This window comes from Bos javanicus, chromosome 2 (assembly GCF_032452875.1).
Source record: "Bos javanicus breed banteng chromosome 2, ARS-OSU_banteng_1.0, whole genome shotgun sequence".
NCBI classification, from domain to species: Eukaryota; Metazoa; Chordata; class Mammalia; order Artiodactyla; family Bovidae; genus Bos; species Bos javanicus.
In genome coordinates this window covers 106,551,023-106,575,704 of record NC_083869.1, presented here as the reverse complement: position 1 = coordinate 106,575,704, position 24,682 = coordinate 106,551,023, and the positions used below count along the sequence as shown (strand labels likewise).

The following is a 24,682-nucleotide window of genomic DNA, read 5'->3' as shown; positions in this document are numbered from 1 at the left end:
TGTTGGTCTTCTGACTTGGACTTTGAAGCAACACTGTTGTACCTTAAAGGGAGTGGGGCCGCACACCTAGTATGGCTGAGTCAGCACCAGCCTTCTCTGAGGAGCCTGTGAAGCTCTGCAGAGGTTCTGCACAACAGTTTGTAAATCCAACATTGGCCTAAACTGTGTTCTTCCTTTGCCTTACTATTAAGAGTATCAGGGAGAAGGTGAAATAGTGTTGGCATTTCGTACTTGCTGTTAGGCCCCTAGCCCAGGCCCAGTGGGTATGTGTTTCTCACTGGGTACTGGTTAGTGAGTGTTGTGGAACCTCCTAAATAGGGCCATCACCTGGATCATTCAGCTCTTCCAAAGAACAAGTCCCTTTAACTTATCACCTGAGGAAGGCAGTAACTTCCTTCTATGTTAAGTACATGTAAATTTATTTACGTAAATACATGTGAAAAAGAAAAGCCATTACTCTGGGAAAGATGTAAAACTGAAAAATGCTTCGGCCCACCTGCCGTAATTAAAGATGAGCCATGATAAAGCCCTAGGGGAGGCTCTCCATAACTGAGGTTCCATGGAGTGCTGGGTTGCTCGTCTCAGAAGGGAAAGCACTAGAGCAGAAGGCGTTGAACGTGATGCAACACCCCTGGATAAAAACAATGCAGCCAGCTTCCTGAGAGCTGAAATTGGGACCACAGTCTCCTTATAGAGGAATCATCTTTCTGGAAGAACAGGTAGATTACTAAACAAGCGGCATCACCAGACTGGGTTTTCACTTCAGTTGATTCACTTCAATTTACTGATACCATTAATAATGAAGCTCTGCAAGCAGGGTAGGGTACTACTTTAAACTACAAGCTACTTTTGCTTCTCAAAACAGTCCTTTTTCTTTCTTGAGGTTTTGTTGCTTCCATCGAGGCAGAGCCCAGAAGGCAGAAGGAGTCATCCCCAAGGCCCGGGTGAAATCCTCAACGGACAGGTGCTCCTGGAAGAGGAGAGGGACCAGAGGGTCAGCTCCTTGCTTAGAGTTAGCTCTGATGAGTCACAGAGGTGTAGCATAGAAATCAGATGACGAGCAAAAAGAGGCAATGTGGTGAGGGTCAGGAAAGGGACAGGGAGGGGGGAGGTGGCATTTCTTTTCAATCTGGGGCTGTTCTGCTCTGTAGGATTGCCCTGGAGAAAGTTTCTTTGACTCCTGCAGAGAGCCCTGAATTGAACAGCTGCTTTACGGTTAACACCTGTAGGTGGAGTTCAAGCCCAGGTTGCACGGAACAGCTTCTTAGTAAACACCTTTAGATGAAGTTCAAACTCAGGTGGATCTGAAGCTCCAGTTTTCTAACCTGTTATCCTTTGCCTCCCACCTCGGCATTTTCTGCTCAAGGCTCCTGGAGCCTTGAGCTCCCCAATCCCCCAGGCAGGGTGGTGGAGCACTTTGTTTTGGAAGAAGGTCCCTGACAGCTATGGTTGTGTCCATGGTCTGCAAATGCTTTAGGTGCCCTCTGTCCCACCCAAGCTGGCTTTGCAGCTTGGTTGAGACTTCTGGACTCTGACCCCCCAGGCAAGATAGCAGGGACTGCCCATCCCAGTGGACTTGTATCTTTCCACTGGTCCTGTTGTTGAACCCTGCGGTCCTGCCAGCTGATTACTAGCCTCACCCATGCCCACATCCGCCTCTCTGTGGTTTACTCATGGGTACTCGGATTGCCCTTCTTGCTACTGTCTGCAGCGAGACCCACCAGCCCACTGTTCACTGTTACTGGCCCTCCCTTCTGAGTTTGGAGCAGCCAGAGAGTGTGTGCACTCTCCCAACTTAGCCTGGAACCCTCAATTTTTCTATAAGAATGCACACTACTCCCACAATTTAATCATCGGTGACAACAAAATTTTTAAAAGAATCTAAGCCTTTCAGTCCATCCTAAAGGAGATCAGTCCTGGATGTTCATTGGAAGGACTGATGATGAAGCTGAAACTCCAATACTTTGGCCACCTCATGCAAAGAGTTGACTCATTGGAAAAGACCCTGATGCTGGGAGGGATTGGGGGCAAAAGGAGAAGGGGACCACAGAGGATGAGATGGTTGCATGGCATCATTGACTCGATGGACATGAGTTTGGGTAAACTCCGGGAGTTGGTGATGGACAGGGAGGCCTGGCGTGCTGCCGTGCTGTGATCCATGGGGTTACAAAGAGTTGGACAAGACTGAGCAACTGAACTGAAGCCTTTCAGACCTCTTCTACCATGGTGGAGTTGTCTTGACTCTGTTTCTTATATTCAAAATTAGTGATCTATTTACCTTTTTTAAAAAAGGCTAATGTATATTTTATTAGATATTGCAAAATTCCCCTCTACAGGGGTAGTAACATTCTGCCCTCACAGCAAAATAATATATGTTGTTCCACAGCCTTACCAACAAAGTACATGGTCATTATTTAGCCTCCTTTAAATCACCTGGCCCAATAATACTGGCTACCCTTCCCTTTAGAAATACTTTCTGTGTGTTACGTGGTATGACAGGAAGAGTGGGACTCAGAAGACCTGATTCTTGCTCTGACTCGGCTACTAACTGGGAAAGTCACTTCCCTGCTCTGGATCTGAGTTTTCTGAGGTGTAAAACAAGCAATGACAATCACAGCTTACACATACAGAACACTTCCTATGGACCAAGGCTGGGGAAATAGTATTTGTAATATTTTTAAGAATAATATATGCTATTAGGATCATCCCAATATTACAGTGAAGACACAGGTAATGCATAAAGGGGTCTAAAGGTGACAAGGAGGATGCAAATGTTCTAGAAACAATACACTTATGTGTATATTGGGCCCAAACCCATAACAGACTCAGATGTTCCTGGAGGAAATAGCCAACTCCCATCTATAGGTTCCTTAATTCATTTCTGAGGCTTCTTTATGGTTTATTGTAACACTGGGGAAATTTTCTCTCAATACCCTCTCAAGCTAGATTTGCAGTCTATTTTGGATATTCATGAACAGAGAATGAATATTAGAAATGTGTTTTTTAAAACATGCCCTTCTTGCCAAACTCTCTCCCCCAAAACCACACAGACAGCAGCTGCTCTCCCTGAGGGACCCTGTGCTGACTCGTCTCCTCCCCGGCACGCCTCTGAATTGCCAGCCTACCATACACATAGTGATATTCCAACCTGGATGTCTCCCCGGTGCCACTAAACTCATGATTGGCCCTGTCTTAAGCTGGGTCTGACCCAGGGTTTTTTTTAATCTCAGAAAATGACACAATTACCCCCCCCATGACATTTATCCAGTCATTACCAAGTGTTGCTGATTTAACCTAAATACTTCTCGAAACCATCTCCACCCATCCCCACCCATTCTTGGGCTTCCCAGATGGGGCTAGTGGAAAAGAACCTGCCTGCCAGTGCAGGAGTTATAAGAGACATAGGTTCAATCCCTGGGTCGGGAAGATCCCCTGGAGGAGGGCACGGCAACCCACTCCAGTATTCTTGCCTGGAAAATCCCATGAACAGAGGAGCCTGACGGGCTACAGTCCATAGGGTCACAAAGAGTCGGACACGACTAAAGGAGACTTAGCAAGTCCATTCTTCACTGAGCAACTAGAGTGGGCTTTGAAAAATGTAAACCTGATGGCCATTCCCTTGCTTCACCCATAATAGTTCCCCTTGACTTTTAGGGTGGACACCACCCTCCCCAGCCTGACAAAAAAGGTGCTGCCCAGTGCCCCCCTCCACCCAGCAGCTGCCCCTTCCCAGCTCCACCCACCCCTTGCTCTGGCCATCTTGCCCTTTCACCCAAGCTGTGTTTACATCCTACTTCTGGGCTTCCATGTATACTGTTCCCTTCTCCAAGAATATCCCACTCTGCCTGAATAATTCCCATTCATCTTTCAAGAAAAAATCTCTGGCTAAATCAGGCCCTGACCCACCTCCCTTCGGCTGGGATCCACGCCCTCAGGAAGCTCCTCTGTGGGCTTGTTCACCAGCTGCTCCAGGGGAAAGATGGGTAGAGGTCCAGAACTGAGGTTGCTGTTAGCATTGAACGCCTCTGGTTTAGAGCTTGTGAGCTCCTGGGGAAGAAACAGAAAACGTTACTTCAGCTGGTTTGTGGCTGCCTCCCAGGCTGCATTTTTCTCTGAAGTCATCAATGACCCTAGGGAACCTTCAAGAAGCCCTCCTTGGAGTTCCTTGGCAGTCAAGGGGTGAGGACCCAGCACGTTCGCTGCTGAGGGCCCACATTCAATCCTGGTCAGGGAACTATGATCCCTCAAGCTGTGCAGTGTGACCAAAAAAATATAAGCCTTCCATGACCCCTGCCTCCCACTGTCCACATACGTATACACACACTCTTCATAAGAATATGGCATACTGGACAGGATCCACAAGCTAAAGCTTGGAGGTCTATATTCAACCAAAGCTGGTTGGCTCTATGACCAGCTTTGAAAAACACGTAAACAAAACTGTTTTGTTCTATGACATAAACTTCTCTATGGCTACCGTGAATGTTCGAGGTCTACCTTGGACATTTATGACCTTTCTCTTATCTGATATGAAACTGTCAACCATAAATTCTCTTAGCCTTGACCTAACTACCTACGCTTTCCTGCCTGCACCATCAGTCAACCAAGAAGGGTTAATAGTGCCATGGGGTTCCCAGGCTGTGGGTGGGTCCAAGGAATTCACATGTTATCTGCTGATAACCCCGGTGTGCTTGGGAAATTGTTCTCATGTACTGGCCACAATTCTGCAGAGTCTACTTGGTCTTATCTCCCCTGCAAGCCTGTGAACATCTTTGACTTCATATTTCCACATTCTAAGCCTGCAGGCTGAACATATCTCTATGAACTAACTGAAAGAACGAAGGAGGAGGTTTTTCTATCTGGAGAAGGGTGATGATAGTAGAGAAATCATTACTTCTCCAAGTATGGTCTGAGGACTAACTGGATCAAATTACCTGGGCCCTTTGTGAAAAATACATATTAACAGGTCTCAACCCAATTCTACAAACCAGAATTTCAGGAAATGGGACTTTGGGATTTCCTTCTTTGTGGATGGGGGGGCACGGCTTGTGGGATCTTAGTTCCCTGACGAGGGATCGAACCTGTGCCTCCTGCAGTGGAAGCACGGAGTCCTAACCACTGTACCACCAGGGAAGTCCCAGAATCTTCATTTCAATAAGCTTCCCCCACCCCCAAGTTCCCCATCACCCAGACTCTTACACATGATAAAATTTGGGGACCATTTCACTAGGGAATGGAGGAGACAAACCCACGCGAGACACTGAAGTTAAATAACAAGAAGAACTTCCAGGAGAAGAAGGAGAAAATGGTGGAAAGAAAGCAGAAGACCCTGGCACCTTCTCTGGAGCTTTCTCAGCTTTCATGGGTCTAACTACTGTCAGTGGACACTGTGGGGGCCCCTGCCACCTGCCCTGTACTCACAGCAGTGATCTGGCTCCAGTCCCCAGAGTTTCCGAGCTCCGCCTTCAGGTCCTCATAGGATTTGGAGTTCTGCATACAAAGTAAGTGACAAATTAGACCTGGGTTTCAGCAGAGGAGACAGGACCATTTTCCTTCAGGCGTTGAAAGAAGGCTGCTGTAGGGCCGAGGGGCGATGAGAAGGGGAAGGGGGAATCAGGGGGAGGCTGGAGGCTGTCCCTGAAAAATCAGGTTGGATGGTAAGGATGAGCATGAAGGGCTGACAGGTAACTGGCTGGGGCAAGGGACTATTTGCCTCGCTCAGCCCACCACGGAGATGGAGAGTATAATCTTTCCCCACCCTCTGAGTTTAAGAAGCTGCATGCAGCCTTGGAAACCCTACCCACACTGTGCGGGATTCAGGGGTCCTGGAGAACTGGGGAGCTCCCCTCAGAGCCTGGAGGGGACACTGTCACAGAGGAGTGAAAGGAATAGAGGGGACCTTGGCTCCATGGGGAGCCCCATCTCCACATCCCAGGACTTGGCAGCAAGCATGGCACATTATGAGTTCCAGCTATGCTGACAGCATGAACTAGTGAGTACATGAATGAGTCTGAGAAAGAAGCCGGCACAGATCTGGGTGGGGGAAGACCTGCCAGAGTTGTTGATGTGGGACACTGACCTGGGTTTGAGAAGTTCTGGACACATCTAGGTGTGCAGACTTGAGATTTGTTGGGCTCCCTCACCAAACACTTAGCTCATCAAACACTGATTTTTTTTTAAGGCATTTGAGGAAATTAAGCTCTCGGTTTCCCTAATCTCATCTGTTGTGCCAATTTTGTGTACCCAAAGCCACCAGGGCAACACTCATTCTATCTTAGCTTTCCTTCCTCCTGCAGAAAACCTTCACTGTGATTTGTGGTTTAGTCACTAAGTCGTGTCCTACTCTTTGCGACCCTATGGACTGTAGCCTGCCAGGCTCCTCTGTCCATGGGATTTTCCAGGTAATAATACTGGAATGGGTTGCCATTTCCTTTTCCATTTTGAGGACCTGCCCTCTGCTTCTCTCTGGGGCCTGTTTAGGAAAATTCTGTGGAAGTCTACTTCATTGTTCCTCAGGTCAGGACCACGTAGGACCCATTTTGCTTAGAATTTAGTGCTAGAAGACACATATTTAGACTTGTAGAACTGATGTGTTTGGAGGACCCATCAATGCCATCTCATAGAAGTTTCCACAATGATGATGGACGTTCTTTTTCTGTGCTGTCCAGTATGGCAACCACCAGCCAGCCACACATGACTAGTGAGAAATGTGAGAAATCAATTCTTTGATTTTGCTTAATTTCAATTCATTTGCATTTAAATAATCAGTACAGCTCTTCCCAATAATGTCCCAGGAGCTTTGAGCTAAATCTAGTGTACAAGCAAGACACTGTCATTAGCCTAAATTTTTGATGGACTTCCTTCCCTCTCCCTTACCAGGGGGCCTCATAGTCTTCCTTCAGCCTTACTGTCCACTCTCAGTCTCTTGAAGCCCCTTTACAAATACATCACAGGTCATCTATCCCAGTGAACAGAAAAACCCAGGAGTCTACCCTGGCCTCCTCGCATGTGCTATGAAGCATGTGCTGGGGTGGGAGGACCAGGTGGGCTGGGGCCACTCACATTCCACTTGAAGGGATCCCAAGCCAGGAACCAGCCTGTGAAGGTAGGGGGCTCATGCCCTTGCTTCACCACAATTATGGGGGTCTCAAGGTCCCGGCCGCCGGGGTGGGTCTTGAGATATTCCTGCACTGTGGTGGCTGCGGCTTTCTTCTCATCCTCATTGGCATTCTTCCCAATCCAGAAAAAGACCTGTGGAGCATCCCAGAGTCAGCCTCCCCTGCCCACCCTCGGCTCACCCAGGCTCAGACATCCTGCTGTGGACCCTGACCTTAGGCAGGCCCCATCCGGCCTTAACTTTGCCTCTGGAAATTGGGGTTGGACAGATGCCCTTTACTTCGATATTCTGTAGATGTGTGACTCCCAGCCTCTTCAGAGCCAAAGACCCTCAGAAACACTCCTCTGCCTCATAAAATCAACTGGACTTTGGGAGTACACATCATGCCCTGCAGCCCCACTGGGCATCCTCCTCTCTGACCTGCCTTCTTCTTTCTTATGCTCCTGCTGTTCGTAACACCAATCTCAGAGAAAATGTATATGGAAGCCAAGAAAACATCAAACCTTACCTATCCTTAAAGCCACTATTTATTGGCCCTGGGATTAGGGTGGTCGGAAGGGCGGTCCCCAGGCCTCAAAACTACCTGGTCCCAGACATCTAGCAGGAAAACATCATCCTCTTCCAAGTCATCCTGATTGAAGTCAGGGATCTCTGTGGCCAGGAAGCGCCCAGTCTGGGTGGAACATTCAAAGAGCCGGGGAGTGATGACCAAGTTTTCCTCCTGCAGCCTGCAAGGCGGAAAGGGAATTGTGTTGGAAAGCTCATCTCCTAGAAAAATGTTCTTTCTTCTGATCACACCAAAAGTCCCCCATCCTACCAAGAGTCCAGGAGCCCTCCAAAGGAGAAATTCCCACTACTCTTCCAGGACAAGCATTTCAGTGGGCTCTTCTATAGTCCTGTTAGGAAGTTCTTCCTAATATCTTTCCTCTATCGCTCCTGCTGCTAATACAGTACATGTCTTTTTGCTTTTGAGGAAATGGTGGATCATGGACCTTCTTCAGAAAACTAGGCTTACAACTTGTGTTCCTCAGCATCTGGTCCTGTGGCAGCATGGAAAGGCAGTGGCTGATGGGACCCTGGCATCTTCCTCCCAAAGGGCACACCTAGAGTCCTACCCCTCTCTTTGAGCTGCCTCCTTTGGGTGTGCACTCCCTTTACAGGAATATCCACCCCAGGCCCTGGGAATCCCACAATAAGTAGCACAGACACAGCCCCTGTGCCAAGAGGCTCCCAGAGCCTCGGCTGCCCCTTCCTCATCTGGTAGCCCTGTGAGCCCGACACACAGAGTCCTCAATCCACGCCTGCTGCAGGGTCTAGGTGATGTGGGTAGAGGTGCTGGGAGGCTCTCCAGCCTCAGAAGGTAAGCTGGAGGTCGAGGGACCTGGGAGTTACCTCTTGGTGCTGGCATAGGGGGCCTTCCCGCCCAGGGCCAGCCAGAAGTTGGCCGGCTCCTGCCCCTCCACCACCACTTGCTTCTCAGTCCGGGAGACAGTGTCAGCAACCATCTTGGCCATCTCCCGCTCATCTCCACTGCAACCCTGGAAAAAGGGGGGGTGGCTGTACTGGGGGAGTCCACCTCCGGTGCCCCGCCTCCCCCTCCTTCCACCACATTCACTGGCCTAGAGGTCCTGGGCCTGAGAGACTCTCCTGGATCAAGGCCCTGTGCACACAGCCCAGCGTCCTTGATGCTCCAAAGGATGGCAGAGGAGACAAGTGGATAGACCCTCCCAGTGGATAGGTGGAGGCCTCCAAGAGACTGAGTCCTCATGATAGAGATAAAGGGGGAGGCAGCAACAGGCACACACAGGGAGAGTCAGAGAGCCCAAGACATAGAGACAGGGGACTTCCCTGGTGGTCCAGTGGCTAAGACTCTGTGCTCAAAATGCAGGGGGCCTGGATTTGATCCCTAATCAGGGACCTAGAGCCCACCTGTTGCAACTAAGATCCAGCATAGTCAAATAAGTAAATAAATATTTTTTTAAAGGGACTTCCTTGGTGACATCGTGGATAAGAATCTGCCTGTCAATGCAGGGACCGTGGATTTGAATCCTGGTCCAGGAAGATCCCACATGCCACAAAGCAAATTGACTCGTGCACCACAACTACTGAGCTTGAGCTCTAGAGCCCAAGAGCCACAACTAATGATCCTCTGTGCCACAACTACTGAAGCCCTCAAGCCCTAGAGCCAGCAGATCACAACTGCTGAGCCCCAGTGTTGCAACTGCTGAAGCCCGTGCGCCTAGAGCCTGTGCAAGAGAAGCCACTGCAATGGGAACCCTGCGCACCACGACCAGACAGCAGCCCGCATGCAGCAATGAAGATCCAGCGCAGCCATAAATAAATACAGCATTGTGCACGTGTTGATCTCAGGCAAGGGTTAAAAAAAAAAACATGAAGACGGACCAACACAGGGACAGACAGGAGTCACCAGAGACAAACAGAATGAGAAAGACCTACTCAGACACAGAGGCAGAGAGTAGGGATCCAGATCCAGTGTTGAGGAGGTGGGAGGCGGGGCCAGAGGCAGCTGGGAAACCAGGAGGCGGGGCCTATGGGGGGGCGGGGGGAGTTGGAGGGGGAGGCCACTCAACTCTGCACACACCTTCCCACACCACAAGTAGCAGCAGGACTGAGTCTTGAGGATGAAGACGTCGTTGGAGTTGAGGGAGGCGGCCCGGGGTGAGACCTCAAAGGCCTTGGTGTTGTTGGCGCTGGTTCCTCGGACCTGGAATAGCCGGGTGGAGGGCACAGGCTCCACGCTGTTGGCCCGGGATGTGCCTCCCTGCAGGGAGAGATGGGCAGGAGTAACTTACCAAAGGTGGTCCTCTGATACACCATCACCTAACTAGTCTTCCCAAAACATTGCTTTGGTCACGGGCACTCCCCTGCCTGACAGCTTGGTTCAGACTAGAACCATTCTAGGTCTACAGACCAGAACCCAGCTTTCAGGGGGTCATTTGAGGCCTCACATGAGGAGGCAACCTGCCTTTCCAGGGTCACTCTCAGCTCTCCAAACCCTCCATTTAGCTCAGCCAAGCTTCTCACGATTCCCCACAGGGCCTTTCCCCTGGGCCTTCGTGCTGGCTATGCCTCTGCATCGCCCTCATTTGACCCCTGCGGAGCTGTGACCCGCCCCCACCCCCCCCAGTGTCAAAATCTCCTCCCAACCCTCTTTCCACCATGGACTCGGCCTGTTCACTGATCACTGTATTCACAAGTCCCTTTGAATGAAACGTATTTCTGGCATTTAAGCACACGTGGAACAACAGACTGGTTTCAAATCGGGAAAGGAGTACGTCAAGTCTGTATATTGTCACCCTGCTTATTTAACTTATATGCAGAGTACATCATGAGAAATTCTGGACTAGATGAAGCACAAGCTGGAATGAAAATTACCAGGAGAAATATCAATAACCTCAGATATGCAGATGACACCACCCTTATGGCAGAAAGCGAAGAAGAATTAAAGAGCCTCTTAATGAATTGAAAGAGGAGAGTGAAAAAGTTGGCTTAAAACTCAACATTCAGAAAACTAAGATCATGGCATCCAGTTCCATCACTTCATGGCAAATAGATGGGGAAACAGTGGAAAAAATGACAGACTTTATTTCTGGGGGGCTCCAAAATCACTGCAGATGGTGACTGCAGCCATTAAATTAAAAGATGCTTGCTCCTTGGAAGAAAAGCTATGACCAACCTAGACAGCATATTATAAAGCAGAGACATTACTTTGCCAACAAAGGTCCGTCTAGTCAAAGCTATGGTTTTTCCAGTGGTCATGTATAGATGTGAGAGTTGGACTATAAAGAAATCTGTGCACTGAAGAATTGATGCTTTTGAACTGGGGTGTTGGAGAAGACTCTTGAGAGTCCCTTGGACAGCACGGAGATCAAACCAATCAATCCTAAAGGAAATCAGTCCTGAATCTTCATTGGAAGGACTGATGCTGAAGTTGAAGCTCCAATATTTCGGCTACTTGATACAAAGAACTGACTCATTTGAGAAGATCCTGATGCTGGGAAATATTGAGGGAAGGAGGAGAAGGGGACGACAGAGGATGAGATGGTTGTATGGCATCACCCACTCAATGGACATGAGTTTGAGTAAACGCCAGGATCTGGTGATGGACAGGGAGGCCTGGCATGCTGCAGTCCATGGGGTGGCAAAGAGTCGGACATGACTGAGCAACTGAACTGAACTGAGGCACACCCTGCCTTGGACTGTTGATTCACTGCTCGTTCAGCAAGATGGTAAGCAGCATTAGCATGGCATTCTTCTCCCCCTCGGTCTTTGCAGAGGGCTGTGTACTTAGTAAGTGTTCAATAAATAGGTTATTGCTAAAGGAACGCAAGAGATGGCTATTTCAACAGGGAAGTCTGCTCCAGGTTATTTGACAGCCTGGATGGGAGGGGAGTTTGGGGAAGAATGGATACATGTATATGTATGGCTGAGTCCTTTTGCTGTTCACCTGAAACTATCACAACATTGTTAATTGGCTACACACCGATACAAAATAAAAAGTTAAAAAAAAAAAAGGTGCCAGTGCACCTTAGGTTCATCATTCCGCACATCTATCCAAAATAACTTCTTTTTTTCATCTAAAGAGGAGTTGGGGTGTAGAGAGTAATAGTCTTACACATGCTAAGTGTTTATTAAATGGATTTTTTTAAATATTGAGTAGTTGTTTCTATTTCCATTGCACATAAGTGATGGAGCCTCAAACAGTCCCCTCCCAGGAAGAGGGGGCTGCCCCCTAGCCCTGTCCCCCACCCCACATCCTCCGCCCTGTTTCCTGGAGCCCACCCCACCTCACTGCCGCACCTGGTAGACCACCATGCATCCCTTGAAGATGGACATGAGGTGAGGTGGCTCCTTGCCCATCGGGACCCGGATCTGGACCGGTTCATTGTTGTACTCCTGGTCCAAGATGACGGCTTGATAGGCAGAGGCTGTGATTTCATCCTGACTGGCCTGGCTGCCCTGGGGATGTGCAGGGTGGGAGGGGTGAGGTGAGGCCAGCTCCCAGTTCTAACTTCATATCCAATTCTGACTGGCCCTAAACCCAACTGTCTTCCCCTCCAATCCCCACCCTGAACAAAACCAAAATCCACCCTCCCAACCCAGACCTCATCTGTGATCCCAGCCCCACACCTAATCTTTCTCCAGCCTCAGTCCACCCCAACCCACCTTGACCCCCAACCTCCTCTCCCGCTTACTGCACCTTTCTTGAGGAAACACCACGACTACCCTCCACTCACCCCCCAGCACCCCCAGACATCTCCCGCTCCCTCGCATCTGGACATAGAAACCCAGTCACAGCAGGTGAAGAGAAGGCACAGGAAGCCATGGAAGTTGGAAAGGAGACTCAGAGAGCCAAAGGGGAAGGGTTGTGAGTGGGGCTACCCAGAGCCAGGGGGATCTCCCAGCCAAAGCAGCTCCAAAATGGAAAGGGGGTAAGATATCCACACCAGAGGTATTCAACTCAAGGGCGATGGCCACTTGGCAGGGGTATAGTGAAGTGGGGTTGAGCAGCTGCGCTCTAAACAGGGTGGAGTGGGGCCTGACCTGCCAGATGTAGAGCAAGTAGTGTGGCTTCTCGTTGATGAAGTAGGTGTAGAGCAGCAGGTAGCAGTCGCCCCCAAAGAAGTGGCCAAGCCACTTGGTATTCACAGGCACCAGCTCTAGGTTCTCGATGCGCCACATCTGGGGCCGGTACCAGGCTAGTGTGAGGTCCAGGACAGACTCCACCAACCCCGCCCCCTGGCCCGGGCCTCTCTCCCCCTGTCATACCTGCACCTCCCCACTCCCATCGTCCACCATCTTCTGCTGGGCAGCAACCTGAGGCTGGACATGCATGGACATGGCATCAAACTTCACCTGTTCCACCTTGGCTGGAGTGAGGAGGGAAATCATGACACCCAATGTCACCAGCTGAGTTCCCCCAGGTTCTCACAACAGCCCTGAATGGGAGCTGCAATTCTTAGACCCATTTTACAGATGAAGAAACTGAGGCTAGAGAGATTCGGTAGCTTATCCCAGGTCACACAGCTAGCCAGTGGCAGAGCTATAACACAGAACCCTATCTCCTTCCTGTAAGACTCATGTTTTGTCCGGGCCTCCCAGAGCAGCCACAGGAGGGACATTTTCTCCTCCCCCGGGTGCGTGGCATGGAGCTTGTCCTTAGCAAATATTGTCTGGAAGACTGGAGATGTTTGGGTTTGGGTTCTGAGGAGACCTAACACTACTCCAAATGAAAGGTGAGTTGTTCTCAGCTCCCTTTTTGTGACAACTCTTAAGTTTATCCAAGTCCCTTTGTGTCCACGCCCCTCCACCTGGGGAGCCCAGAGTCAGGGTGCAGTGTTCACGAGAGGAGTGCTCAAGGAGGGCAGGAGGCAGGTCCAGCGCTCTCCTGGCCCCACTGCCCACTTCCGGCCCCACCCCACCTCAGGCCAGCCCTCACCCACGGAGCCCACGGTGTGGGTTTTGCCTAGGCCGGTGGTCCGGTTGGGTACTGTCCACTTCTGGAAGAGCTGCTGAAAGACAGCTGACTCGGCCCCGTCGTTCTGCAGCTCCACCTGTGTGCTCGGTGGGTACTGCTTCGCTTTGATAAAGTTCTGGGACGAGAAGGAAGAGTCTGGGGTGTGTCCCTCCCCCAGGCTCCACCCCCCAACAGGAGCTAAAGCCTGGCTGTAACCCCAATCAGACCCACCACTAACCTGCCCTGGCCCCAAGCCCAAACCAGACTCTATTCACTGTCCCAGTGCTGACCTCAAACCTAACCCAGCTGACTCCCACCCCAGGTCACACCAGACTCCACCTCAAACCTAACTCTGACCTCAACCCTGAATCTAACTCTAACCCCCAAACCCACTTCAGACCCCTCACTCCAAGGCCAAATCTGACCCAAACCTGACCCCAGTCTCCATCTCCAAACTTGAGCCCAACCCCCAATCCAACGTTGACCCCCAGCCAGTTCAGGGTTACTGACTCCAGCTCCTACAATGACCCCAAACTCTGACTTGGCCTTAGCCCCATGCTGACCCACCCCGCTTCTTGTAAGGAGGCTGGCCTCCGTTTCTTTCTCCCTTTTCAGGGCCAAACTCAAGGTGCAAGCCCTGAGGAGGCTCCCTTTTTGTGACGATTCTTGAGGTCGCTGGGTGGTTGGCTTCCTGGGGTGCAGAGAACCCTCAAGATGACCCCCCAGAGCTAAGTCAGCCCCAGAGCCACCCCTGGCCTTTAGCCCCCACTGCCCTCTCCCTGCTGGGTGGCCTTCTCTGCCCCTCCTCCAAGTTCTCCTCCTCGACGCCCAGACCCACCAGTGCCTGGTTCATGGCTTCCTTCTTCTCCTGGGCGTTGGCATTCTTCCCCTTCCACACATAGATCTTTAGGCCTCCCTGGTCCAGGATGTAACAGTCCTGGAGCGGGAGAGAAAGCACAGGGCAAGAGCCTGAGGGCGCAGGCTGGGGGAGCTGCAGACACAGAAGTTTGCCTCTTGTGACCCCACCCCAACCACCCCAGGTCCCTGGTGGAGAGTGGACAGGGGGCGGGTGGGTGATGGGGAGCTGGGGCTGGGGGCACCCCGGACCCTCTCACCTCGTGACTGAGCAGGTCTTGTGTGAGTGGCCGCGTGGCGATTTCTCTGACCACCACCTTTCCCTCTGAGTCAGACACACTGCAGGACAAAGATGCAGCATAGACAAGGAGGATGCTGGACTCTCACCCCGGGGTCTCCTCCCCCAGGAGGTACCCCCTGTGCCAGGAGGAGCCCCACGCAGCCGGGCACTCACTGGTACAACTTGAGGGCAGCCTTGAGGGCCGGCTCCACCACCGTGTCGGCCACGGCGGCCTTCAGCTCCTTCCGTTGGCCCAGCACGTGGTTCATGATCTCCATCAGCTGTGGTGAGGCCTTCTCGTCCTCCCCGTCCACCACGCCCACGTAGGTTCGCCCACCCCGCTCCTGGTCGCGGATCTCCTTGGCCAGGTTCATGCCCTGAAGGGAGGCCCCGGGACGCATGAAGGCTGGCGGGGCGGCGGGGGCGGTGGACAGGGCAGCATCCGCCACCCCAGACCACACCTGGAGAGCCCAGCAGCCCCAAAAGGGGAGGCACCTGCCCAGCGCTTCCCTTTCAAGGAGGGGACCAGGCTTTGAAGATGTGTGTCAGGAAGCCAAACTAAAACCTCAGGAAGAGCAGTCTTCTTCATGAGCAAGAGGGGGTCTGGTGAGGGGGCGGGACTTGCCAGGCCTTCAGTTTTGACATTGTTTGAAATGTGTGATTTTGCTTCAAAGTTTTGCATGAGAGGTGAGCCCTGAAGATCACAGTCCTGTCTCTTTGTCCCAAAGCCGTGTACACACACCCTCACACACTCACACACACACAAAGCCTCACATGGGCTCACACACATGTGCACACACACACACAGCCTGGCTCACTCTTTCAGCCTAGCGTCTCCTACCCAGTTCCCGGCCGTTCCACTCCGGCCCCCTCCCCTCTCCACGGCTCCCTTCACCCCACTGCCGCCCTCGCCAGGCCCACATTTCTGTTTCCAGCCTAGCCCTATTTATCCAGCTCCCAAGACAGCCCCATTTTAAGATGCCCCAAACCCAACCTTGATTTTCTCCCCAACTCTGTTGCTCCCTGATCTTTCCATTTGAGAAAATGGGACCCTACCCATCCCCACAAAAAGCACAACCTTTGACTTCTGTCTCTCTCCTCTCTTGTCACCCCCAACCTGACATACGTCCTGTGATTCCACCTTCCCAGCCCCCTCCTCACCTAGGCATGTGCCCTCAGCTCCTCCTCTCCCCTCGCCCCTCAGAAGTCAGGGTGCCCTTCAACGGCATCCCAGGCACTGAGAACAAACCTCAACCCTCTCACATGGCTTCCTGACCACACAGCACATCCTTTGAGACACCCCCACCCTCCTTTCCAAACTCCCCAAAGTCCCCGTCTCGGGCTTCGTCTGAGCTGGAAGGTTGTCTGCCATACACCTCTCTCCTGCCTTAGGGCCCGCTCCTCCCCACCCGCCCTCCTCCCAGAAGCCTTCTTAGACCCCTCCGAACCCTGAGAGCCACACTCCCCACCCCTCACTTCTCCAATATTCCCTTCACATCTGTCTCCCCTCCTGGATGGCCCACTGGACGCCAGAGCTAGGGCAGGGCTCTGCCCATTTCATTGACCACCGGCTCCCAGTGCTGGGCACAGCGTCTACCACAAGCAGGGACTCATCAGACGTTAGTGGATCCACCACAGTGCATGCATGCGGACTCCTACACGCATACCTCACTGCATACACATGGAGACTCAGATCCACCTTCAAACATAGCACCCCGGACAGTCAGGGAAGAGAGCGCTGAGGAAATGGGGGCTGGTGGAGGCGTGGCAGCAGTCTGGCAAGTTTGGGAGGGAGACCAGGTGCTGGAGGCAGGAGCAGGGAGGAGCAGCGTGCGATTTGGGGGGTGGGCACAGGGCAGGGTTACCCTGAGTCTCTCCATGTGGTTACTCTCCGGCCCATTCCACTGTATGATGAGCTTCCCAAGGTCCAGGAGGAAAACATCCCCACGGTTGAAACTCTTCCAGGACATCTCCACCTGGGGAGCCATGGGGCAGGCACAGACCTCACTCAGACCCTGTCCATCATCCATCAATCTCTCCCCCACCCCTTCCCTGCCCCTCACCCCTCCTCAGCCTCTGCCCTCCGCCCAGACAGGGCAGTGGATAGGAGGAGAGGAGGCTGTGCCCCCTGAGCCCTGGTTGATGCCCACCTCTCCGGCCACCACATTCCTCTTGCCCTTTACGTGGAGCAGCCGCTGGATGTCATAGGAGTTTGTCTCGACTTGCTTCATGCCAGAAGCCACGCCCCCTTTCCGGATCCTGAGAAGAGATGTGAACTGACCCAAGGGAGTGGGCTGGGAGGTGTGACAGACCCCCCGTCCTCCCAGATCCTGGGGATGTGGTTGCCACGGGGCCCATTTGAGGGCTGGGACTGGGAGTAAAGGGGTGCCTGAGGCCTTGGGGTCACAAACCCCAAAAAGGCACTCACTCTCAGGGCCATGCAAGTGCAAGGTCACTCTATCGCCTCCGTTTGCATGACCCTGGCCGTGAGTGCCTCCTTGGACTTTGTACCCTAGGTGCCTCGCTTGCCTCACCCTAGTCCTAGCCCTGCTGAGAGGCCTGCAAAAGGTGGGTGCATGGTAATGGGGCCATGTGGAAGGACAGGACAGGGGGACTGAAGCGAAGGGAAGAGGGAAAATGCTGAAGACAGAATTGTGTCTCCTCCCAAACTCAAGGCTGAAGACCAAGGACAGGGCAGCAGGAGAGATGGGGGTGGGGAATGGAAAGGTGAACAAAAATTACCTTCATGGGCTCCCTGCAGAGCCTCAGGCTCCCTTTCCAGCCCCAGGTCTGCCCCCCAGCCTCAGGTATCCCTCCCAGCCCTGGCTCCATTCCCGAGCCTGTAGCGTGCACCTCCGTACACAATGCCCTTCTTGAAGTAGCCTCGGAAGGTGTCACTCTCGTTGCCCTGGACCTCACGGTGCTGGACGGCCCGGCCCTTCAGAAAGTCATCCATCTGCGTGGTGTAGATGGCAGCCGCCCCTTGCTCGTCCTGGGACGAGGCCTGGCCGATCCAGTAATGAATGTCATAGGACAGGTTGCTGCCTGTCTTGTGGATCTAGGGAGAGAACACGTCCAGTGGGCCCAAGGCCCTGGGCTCCCACAGTCCTCTCCCTGCCTCCCTGCTTTACATGGTCTCCTGAACGTGTGGGGCCAGCACCACAGGGGAGCTTGGCATGGAGAAGTTCATGGGACGAGTGGTCAGGAGCCCTGTGTTGTTGTAGTTCCTCAGACCCTCTGAGACATGGGGCAGGTGTCTTCCCCTGGGCCTTGGAAATAACTTGGTTGGACTACGGCAGCGTTTTCCAAAGTTATGTGCACAGACCATCAGAGGTCTAGGAGGTGACTTGGTAGTATACAGTGAGATGACTTTGAAAATTTTTTTTTGTCCACCCCTCTCAGCATAGGGGATCTTAGTTCCCTAACCAGGGTAGAACCCACGTCCGCTGCAGTGGAAGTGTGGAGTCTTAACCAGCGGTCCTCCAGGAAATCCCTGATTATGGAAATATTTTATAGCTACTTTCTGTTTGTGAAACGGGATACTGCTTTCCATTTGTGATAATGACACTGAGTTAAGTTTTTTTTATATGAAACTTTTAGTATTTTATTCATTTTCATAGTTTTACGGTATTAGTAAAAATAATGGCCATTATAAATAAGTATAAAATGGAAGTTGATGTAAAAATAATCCCAAGTCTTCCTTGACTCCCACCCTCCCACCAAAAAACTAGCTAGTATATGGCAAATATCCTTTTCACATATTATCTTTAGGCATATATTCACTTTGTAGTGGTGGATGGTTTAGTTGCTAAGTCGTGTCTGACTCTTGTGATCCCACAGACTGTAGCCTGCCAGGCTCCTCTGTCCATGGTGTTTTCCGGGCAAGATTACTAGAGTGGGTTGCCATTTCCTTCTCCATGAGTTAAGTTTTTAAATAAATAGATTTAAATTTTAAAAGTGAATCAGTAAAAGTACAAATGCATTAATGATACAGGATGCAGAAGAAACCAAGACAGTCAAATGAAGTTGACTGTGGATTTTGGGAACATGGACTCAAAGTAGGGTGACATCCCACCAGTTCAGAAGCTCGTCCAAGACTATAAATCCACAGAGGGTCACCCCAGCTGGGAGCTCAGTGGTTCAAGGGCAGCAATTGGCTCTTAGATCTCTGACCCTCTGGTGCTACGACTAGGCTGGGAACGCCCACTGAACACTATCTTGGGATGAAGCTGGGCAGCAGTCCCCATTGCCCCCAGCTTCCCGGTTCCTCCTGCTGCTGCCCTAAGCTTTGCTCTCTGCTGCGCCGCCTCCCCTGCCCATTCCCCACTCACAGCCAGGATTACATAGCAGTCACCATCAAAGAAGCTGCCAAAGGAGTTGGAAGGAACAGGCACCATCTGCATGGCCTAAGGAGAGAAGGGAAGTCAGAGGGTTTGACCACCCAGGACCCCCAGCTTCCCTGCCTCCCTTTAACCAAACGGAGAGTTGGGAAAGGAAGAGCCAGGAAGAGAGCCCGAGAAAACCGACCAGGAGGGTGGATGTGAGGAGGGCGGGCCGGGAAAGGAAGGAGCAGGAGGAGGGGTCGATGCCTGAGGACAGGGCGGGGATGGCACCAGGGGCTCACAGGCCAGCAGGGCAGGGTGGAGGACAGTCAAGCCTTCCTCGCCTCAGTCCATCCCCGGCCTGCAGAGCCTGCCCTGTGACCGGGCAGTATCCTCACCTCAATCCTCCATATCTGCACCCCAGGCGTGGTGATGTTGAGGGAGCCTTTGACTTGGGCGCTCAGTTTGGTCATGGCGGATGAGCCTAGGGGAGAAGTGGTGTGGGGGCAAGAAGAAGACCTGGGAACCCTGGCTTTCAGGGGCCACTCTTTCAGCCCAGCCCTGGAGAGCTCCTCTCTCTCCAGGGCTCAGGGCTCTGAGAGAAGGTCCCCACCCTGGGCCCTGACTGGCCAGGGGGGTCCCACCTGGCTCTGATCTTGTCACTCTTGTTCAAACACCTTTCCTGACTCCCTATCACCCACTGAAAAAAGGTCCCACTCCTAAGCCTGGCACACAAGGTCCTTCTTGATGCAGACCCAAACGATTTTTCTGCCTGAAAATTTTTGATCAAAGTCATGCCTGGCTAAAAAATACATATCATACTGAGTTGTTTTTTTTTTTTTTTAAGCAAAGAATAAACAAGGGTTGAAAAGTATACATGCTCAAAAGAATTGAAGAAAAACAGGTGTTCAAACAAAACTTGTACATGAAGTTTCATAGCAGCTCTATTCACAAGAGCCAAAAGGTGGAAAGAACCCAAATGTTCATCAACAGATGACTAAATCAACAAACGGTGGTCTGTCCACACAATGGAATAGTACTCAGCCATCAGAAGAAATTAAGCACCATACGCCCTGCATCGTGGGTGAACCTTGGCCAAGATGCCAAGTGAAAGAAGCCAGACACAATGGCCCCATTTTGTGTGACTGCATTTACATGAAGTGTCCAGAACAGGCAAATCAATAGAGACAGCATGTGGTTGTCAGGGGCTGCGGGGAAGGGAGGAATGAGAAGTAACCCCTTGTGGGTGTGGCGTTTCCATTTGGGATGATGAAAATATTCTCAAACTAGACAGCGGTGATGGCTGCACAGAATTTTGAATGTCTTGAATGCCCCCTAATTGTATGCTTTAAAGTGGTTAAAATGGTAAGTCTTATGTTCTGTGTATTTTATCACAATAGAAAAGTGTGTGCAGCAGTTTCCTATTTCTTGCTACCCCCAACTCTCAAGTGGAAGTGAAAGTCGCTCAGTCATGTCCGACTCTTTGCAACCCCATGGACATTAAATTCCATGGAATTCTCTAGGCCGGAATACTGGAATGGGTAGCCTTTTCCTTCTCCAGGGGATCTTCCCAACCCAGGTCTCTTGCATTGCAGGTGGATTCTTTACCAGCTGAGCCACAAGGGAAGTCCCAAACCCTCAAACACCCCTCAATTACTGTTCTGGTGGCCCACAAGATGTGGACCCCACCGGGGTAGGGCCCTGTTTGTTCAGTGCTGAATCCCCAGCTTCCAGGTCTGCTGGAACTTTGTTGAGTGGGTGTGTGGGTAGATGGTCAGGTGGTTGGGTGGTTGGCTGAGTTTGTGGGTAAAAGTAATTAAGTGGATGGATGAGGGAATAAATGAGTGAATGAATGAATGAATGAACCTTTCCCACTGGGAACCACCCTCCACCCACTGAGCTTGAAGAAATCTCTCCCCTATCTTCTTTCATGCTCTATTTTATGGCTCTTTTCCTTTGACCTCTAGCTATATTCTCTACTCCAAGTGCTCATCAGAATTGCCTAGGGAGCTTTAAACAACACTGGTGCATTGATGCTCAAGCTATCTCAAACCCCCAAGGATTCTGATTTAATTAGGCCAGGGTGGGGCCCAGGCTTGGGCACTTTATTTTCTGCCTTTGGGGAGGCAAGCCAGAGGTGCTTTCAAAACTCCCCAGTGATTCCGATGAGCTAGGGAGGAGAGTCACTTGTCCCCAGTAATTTTTGTCCCAGGTTTCCTGCCCCTCCCTCCCAGTCTGGAGGCCATCGCATTCCCCACGGAGTCTACCACCCAGCCTGGCTTGGAGTTGCCCTCCATGAATGCTCCTTGAACCGATGAATAATGAATGAAAGATCATGTGGCCCCCACCACCGTGCTCTGACAGCTGGAACCTACATAATCTCTCCTTGCACCTGGACTCTGAGTCACCCCTTGGAACAATGACCTGGTCTTTTACTGCTGATAAACTCCCTCTTCCGACTCCTGAAGGGTGACCACCCTCTCCCTGGCATTGTGGAATTTGGGGACAACGTCTTCCTGCCCAGTCTCTGATTAGCGCCCCCTCCAGCAAATTAGGGCCACCTGCTGATGGCCAGCACTGCACCTGTAGGAGCCCCTAATGCCTGGGTCCTGTCTGATATCCCTGTGGGTCAGGGCCTCCTCCATGAGATATTTCTCAATCCATGGAGACCTCAGGGTTCCCAGGACTCCTTGTTCAGTTGAACCAATTTGGGTACAAATGAAGAAAACGTTTCCTCTTATTTCAATCATCACTTTTGCCCATATCCCTCTTTTTGCCAAAACAGACCGACCCTCACTAGCTGTGCGAACATGGTGTGTATCTTCACTATGAGGTTGGCAGTCGACGACCAGGTGATCCCTAAAGTCCCACTGGGGGAATTCCCTGGTGGTCCAGGGGTTGAGAATGAACTTCCACTGCAGGGGGCACAGGTTCAATCCTTGGTTGGGGAACTAAGATCCCACGTGCCATGCAGTGTGGCACAAAATAAATAAATGAAAAATTACAAAAAAAAAGTCCCATCAGGAATGTGTTCTGAATCTAGGAGGGACCAGCAAAAGCAAAAGAGGACAGACAAGATGAGGCCCTTCTTATCCATCAAAACAGTGGAGACTCAGGGGAGCAGGGGTTTGAAAAATTTGGCGCTCTGCCTCCCTAGAGAGAAATCAGGACTGGGGACCTCCAGCAGCCTGAAGAGGGAAGAGGTGGGCAAGGGGATTCTGGGAGAGCCGCCCCAAGAGGTGGACTCACACTGCAAGAGTACCCCATGGATACTCGCCAGCTGCTCCTGCCTCGTAGATGCTGGTTAGAGCAGATGCCTCTGTCCCACAGTGCCCCCACTCCAATGGACCCTCTCCAGCCTTGCATCTCCTGAACTGCTGGGAGGAGTAGGGGGCCCATGCTGACTCCCCGTTGCCCATAGCACAGCCCTGCCCTGGGTTTGAATATGTGATGTCTTCTCCCTCAACTTGAATTCACTGGCTCCCCCCTCACTCCTGGTCCCCGCGCTCCTCTGTCCCCACCTCACCAAAGGGCACAATCACTCCCGGACCCCGAAGTCAGCCATTGGTGCACACCCTGAAACCTTCCTTCTCCTGCCCTCCAACACACCCCCATCCCTCTCTGCTTCTGGTAACAGCACACCATTCACTGGCCCTGGCCACACCCACCCGCCCCATGCTGCTTCTCAGTCTCCCCTCATGTCCCTTCTTTTTCCTTTCATTTTCCTTTCCAAAGTACTCCCCACCATTCTTCACTTGGCCAACACTCCCAAGCTCTTCTGGTCTCAACTTAGGTCTCATTTATTCCAAGATGCCTTCCTAGAATCCTCACGTTAGATGAGAGACCCATCCTCAGGGACCCCAAGCCATCCTGGCCAAAAAATGCCTCTCTTGGTCCTCTCACCACAGGATGGTGCTAGGCTCTGTTTGTAAGTATGAGGTTCTCCAGGTCAAGGACCCAGACGCGTTTGTCTATGTAACCCCCAGCTCCTAGTACACGTGCATGCTAAGTCATTTCAGTCATGTTCAGGTCGTGGCAGACCGTATGGACTGTAGCCCACCAGGCTTCTCTGTCCATGGAATTTTCCAGGCAAGAATACTGGAGTGGGTTGCCATGCCCTCCTCCAGGGGATCTTCTCAACCCAGGGATCAAACCCGTGTCTCTTAAGTCTCCTGCATTGCCTGGCAGGTTCTTTACCCTAGCACCACTTGGGAAGCCCCCCAGCACATACTAGGTGCTCAATAAATATTCTTGAAGCAGAAATACTGAACTGTAGAATGAAAGGAGTGGCCCTTCTTAGGGCCATGGAAGAATTAGGGTTCCTGCTGTCCCCTGGGTCCCATCTTCCCTTTATAAGTGCTGCCCCATGGTCCTGGGAGTTCGGGCTCCAAAGAGCTCCAGAGTGCTCCCACTGCTCTCTGTCCCTAGTTATGCAGTTCTGAGCAGGACAGGGATGTGGCAGTATTCGAAACGAAGGACAAACTCTTGCTTTGTTAGGCCAGTGAGAGCAGAGCGAGTGACATATGCCAGCCCTCCAGCCTGCAGACTCAGCCTCACCCCCACCCAAGAGCACCTGAACAGGCTTCCTGGGAAGCGGGTGGTCAGTATGTCCCAAGATCCCCACTCCCCTGCCCCACCTCCTTTCAGCTGAATGGGGCTACAGGGTCTGGTGAGGCTGAGGGGATGGGTCCAGGGGAGGAGAGATGGGATAGCATGCCTGCAAGGGCGGCCGAGGGTAGACAGGGCCCGGCCCTGCCACCACCAGCCCCCTGCCCCTGCTTCTGTCTTTGCCCATTCCATCCCTGATGCCTGTTGCTCACACTTTGGTATCCAGGAGACAAGAGTGCTGAGGTCCCAGGAGTGACAAGGAAATGGAGATGCAGAGAAAAAAACCATCTCAGATGAGGAAGAAATGAGCAAAAAGATGGTGGGAGCCAGGGGAGGGGGAGAGGGAGGTCAGGGTGACCAGCTGCTCCCCGATGGCCCAGGACTGGCGGGTTTTACATCAACAAGTCCTCAGATTCTTCTCTGTCCAGGGCGATCCGGGCCAGGTGGCACCCAACACAGGGTGGGGACCGATGGCAGGCAGTGGGGTAGGAAAGGGCCGTTGTCTGGGGTGGAAGCTCCACTGTCCTTCTTTTGGAGGCCTGGGAGGCCACCCTGTGCTCCCTGCCCTTTCCAGACTCTCCAGAGAGCCAAGCCTCTCCCTCACCCCCACCCCAAGAAGCTGCAGGAGGCTCCAGGCTGCCCGAGGCCGGAAGCAGCCGACCCGGTCCTGCCCTCTCCCACCACCTACAGTGCTGGGTCCCCGCAGGGTGGCCTTACCTGTCTGGGGGAGGCAGCTGCCACCTGGGAGATCTCAGGGAGTTGTGGCAAGCTGGCTGGAGGAGAGCGACCTTTGTCCCCACCGCCCCCCCCTTCTAGGAACTGCCTTCACCATATAAGGGAAGATAGGGCCCCAGGGAGAGAGGGAATGGGCGAGGGGGTGGGGAGGCAGGTGGCCGCCGTGTCCCTGGGAGCCAGGAGCCCAGTGACTGCCAGACACCCACAGCCGAGGGGCCCCACCCCTGGGTCCCCAGCGAGCACCCAGGGATGGGATACGTTTCTGCCCGGGGCCCAGATGCTCGCTGCAG

At 52.2% G+C, this 24,682-nt stretch overlaps 1 protein-coding gene across 1 annotated transcript; it reads right to left on the bottom strand.

Annotated features, from left to right (window-relative positions):
• Nucleotides 1–754: 754 nt before the first annotated feature.
• On the bottom strand, nucleotides 755–24,474 carry VIL1 (villin 1). Its single transcript, XM_061384892.1, has 20 exons — nucleotides 24,375–24,474; nucleotides 19,448–19,533; nucleotides 19,059–19,133; nucleotides 17,589–17,785; nucleotides 16,878–16,986; nucleotides 16,593–16,703; nucleotides 14,902–15,104; nucleotides 14,708–14,786; nucleotides 14,431–14,529; nucleotides 13,575–13,728; nucleotides 12,905–13,005; nucleotides 12,680–12,817; nucleotides 11,936–12,094; nucleotides 9,717–9,896; nucleotides 8,507–8,652; nucleotides 7,698–7,842; nucleotides 7,060–7,248; nucleotides 5,419–5,487; nucleotides 3,907–4,047; nucleotides 755–970 (listed from the first exon to the last, which is right to left on the bottom strand). Exons 2-20 carry the CDS (start codon nucleotides 19,520–19,522, stop codon nucleotides 857–859), a joined length of 2,484 nt encoding a protein of 827 aa, XP_061240876.1. The 5' UTR covers nucleotides 19,523–19,533; nucleotides 24,375–24,474; the 3' UTR covers nucleotides 755–856.
• Nucleotides 24,475–24,682: the final 208 nt, after the last annotated feature.

Coding starts and splice junctions, on each gene's coding strand:
- VIL1 (XM_061384892.1), bottom strand. CDS start 19,522: ATGACCAAACTGAGCGCCCAAGTCAAAGGCTCCCTCAACATCACCACG. Junction 17,786..19,058: donor ACTGCTATGTAATCCTGGCT/GTGAGTGGGGAA, acceptor TTCTCTCCCTAG/ATCCACAAGACAGGCAGCAA. Junction 14,530..14,707: donor AAGACCTGCTCAGTCACGAG/GTGAGAGGGTCC, acceptor CTCCCGCTCCAG/GACTGTTACATCCTGGACCA.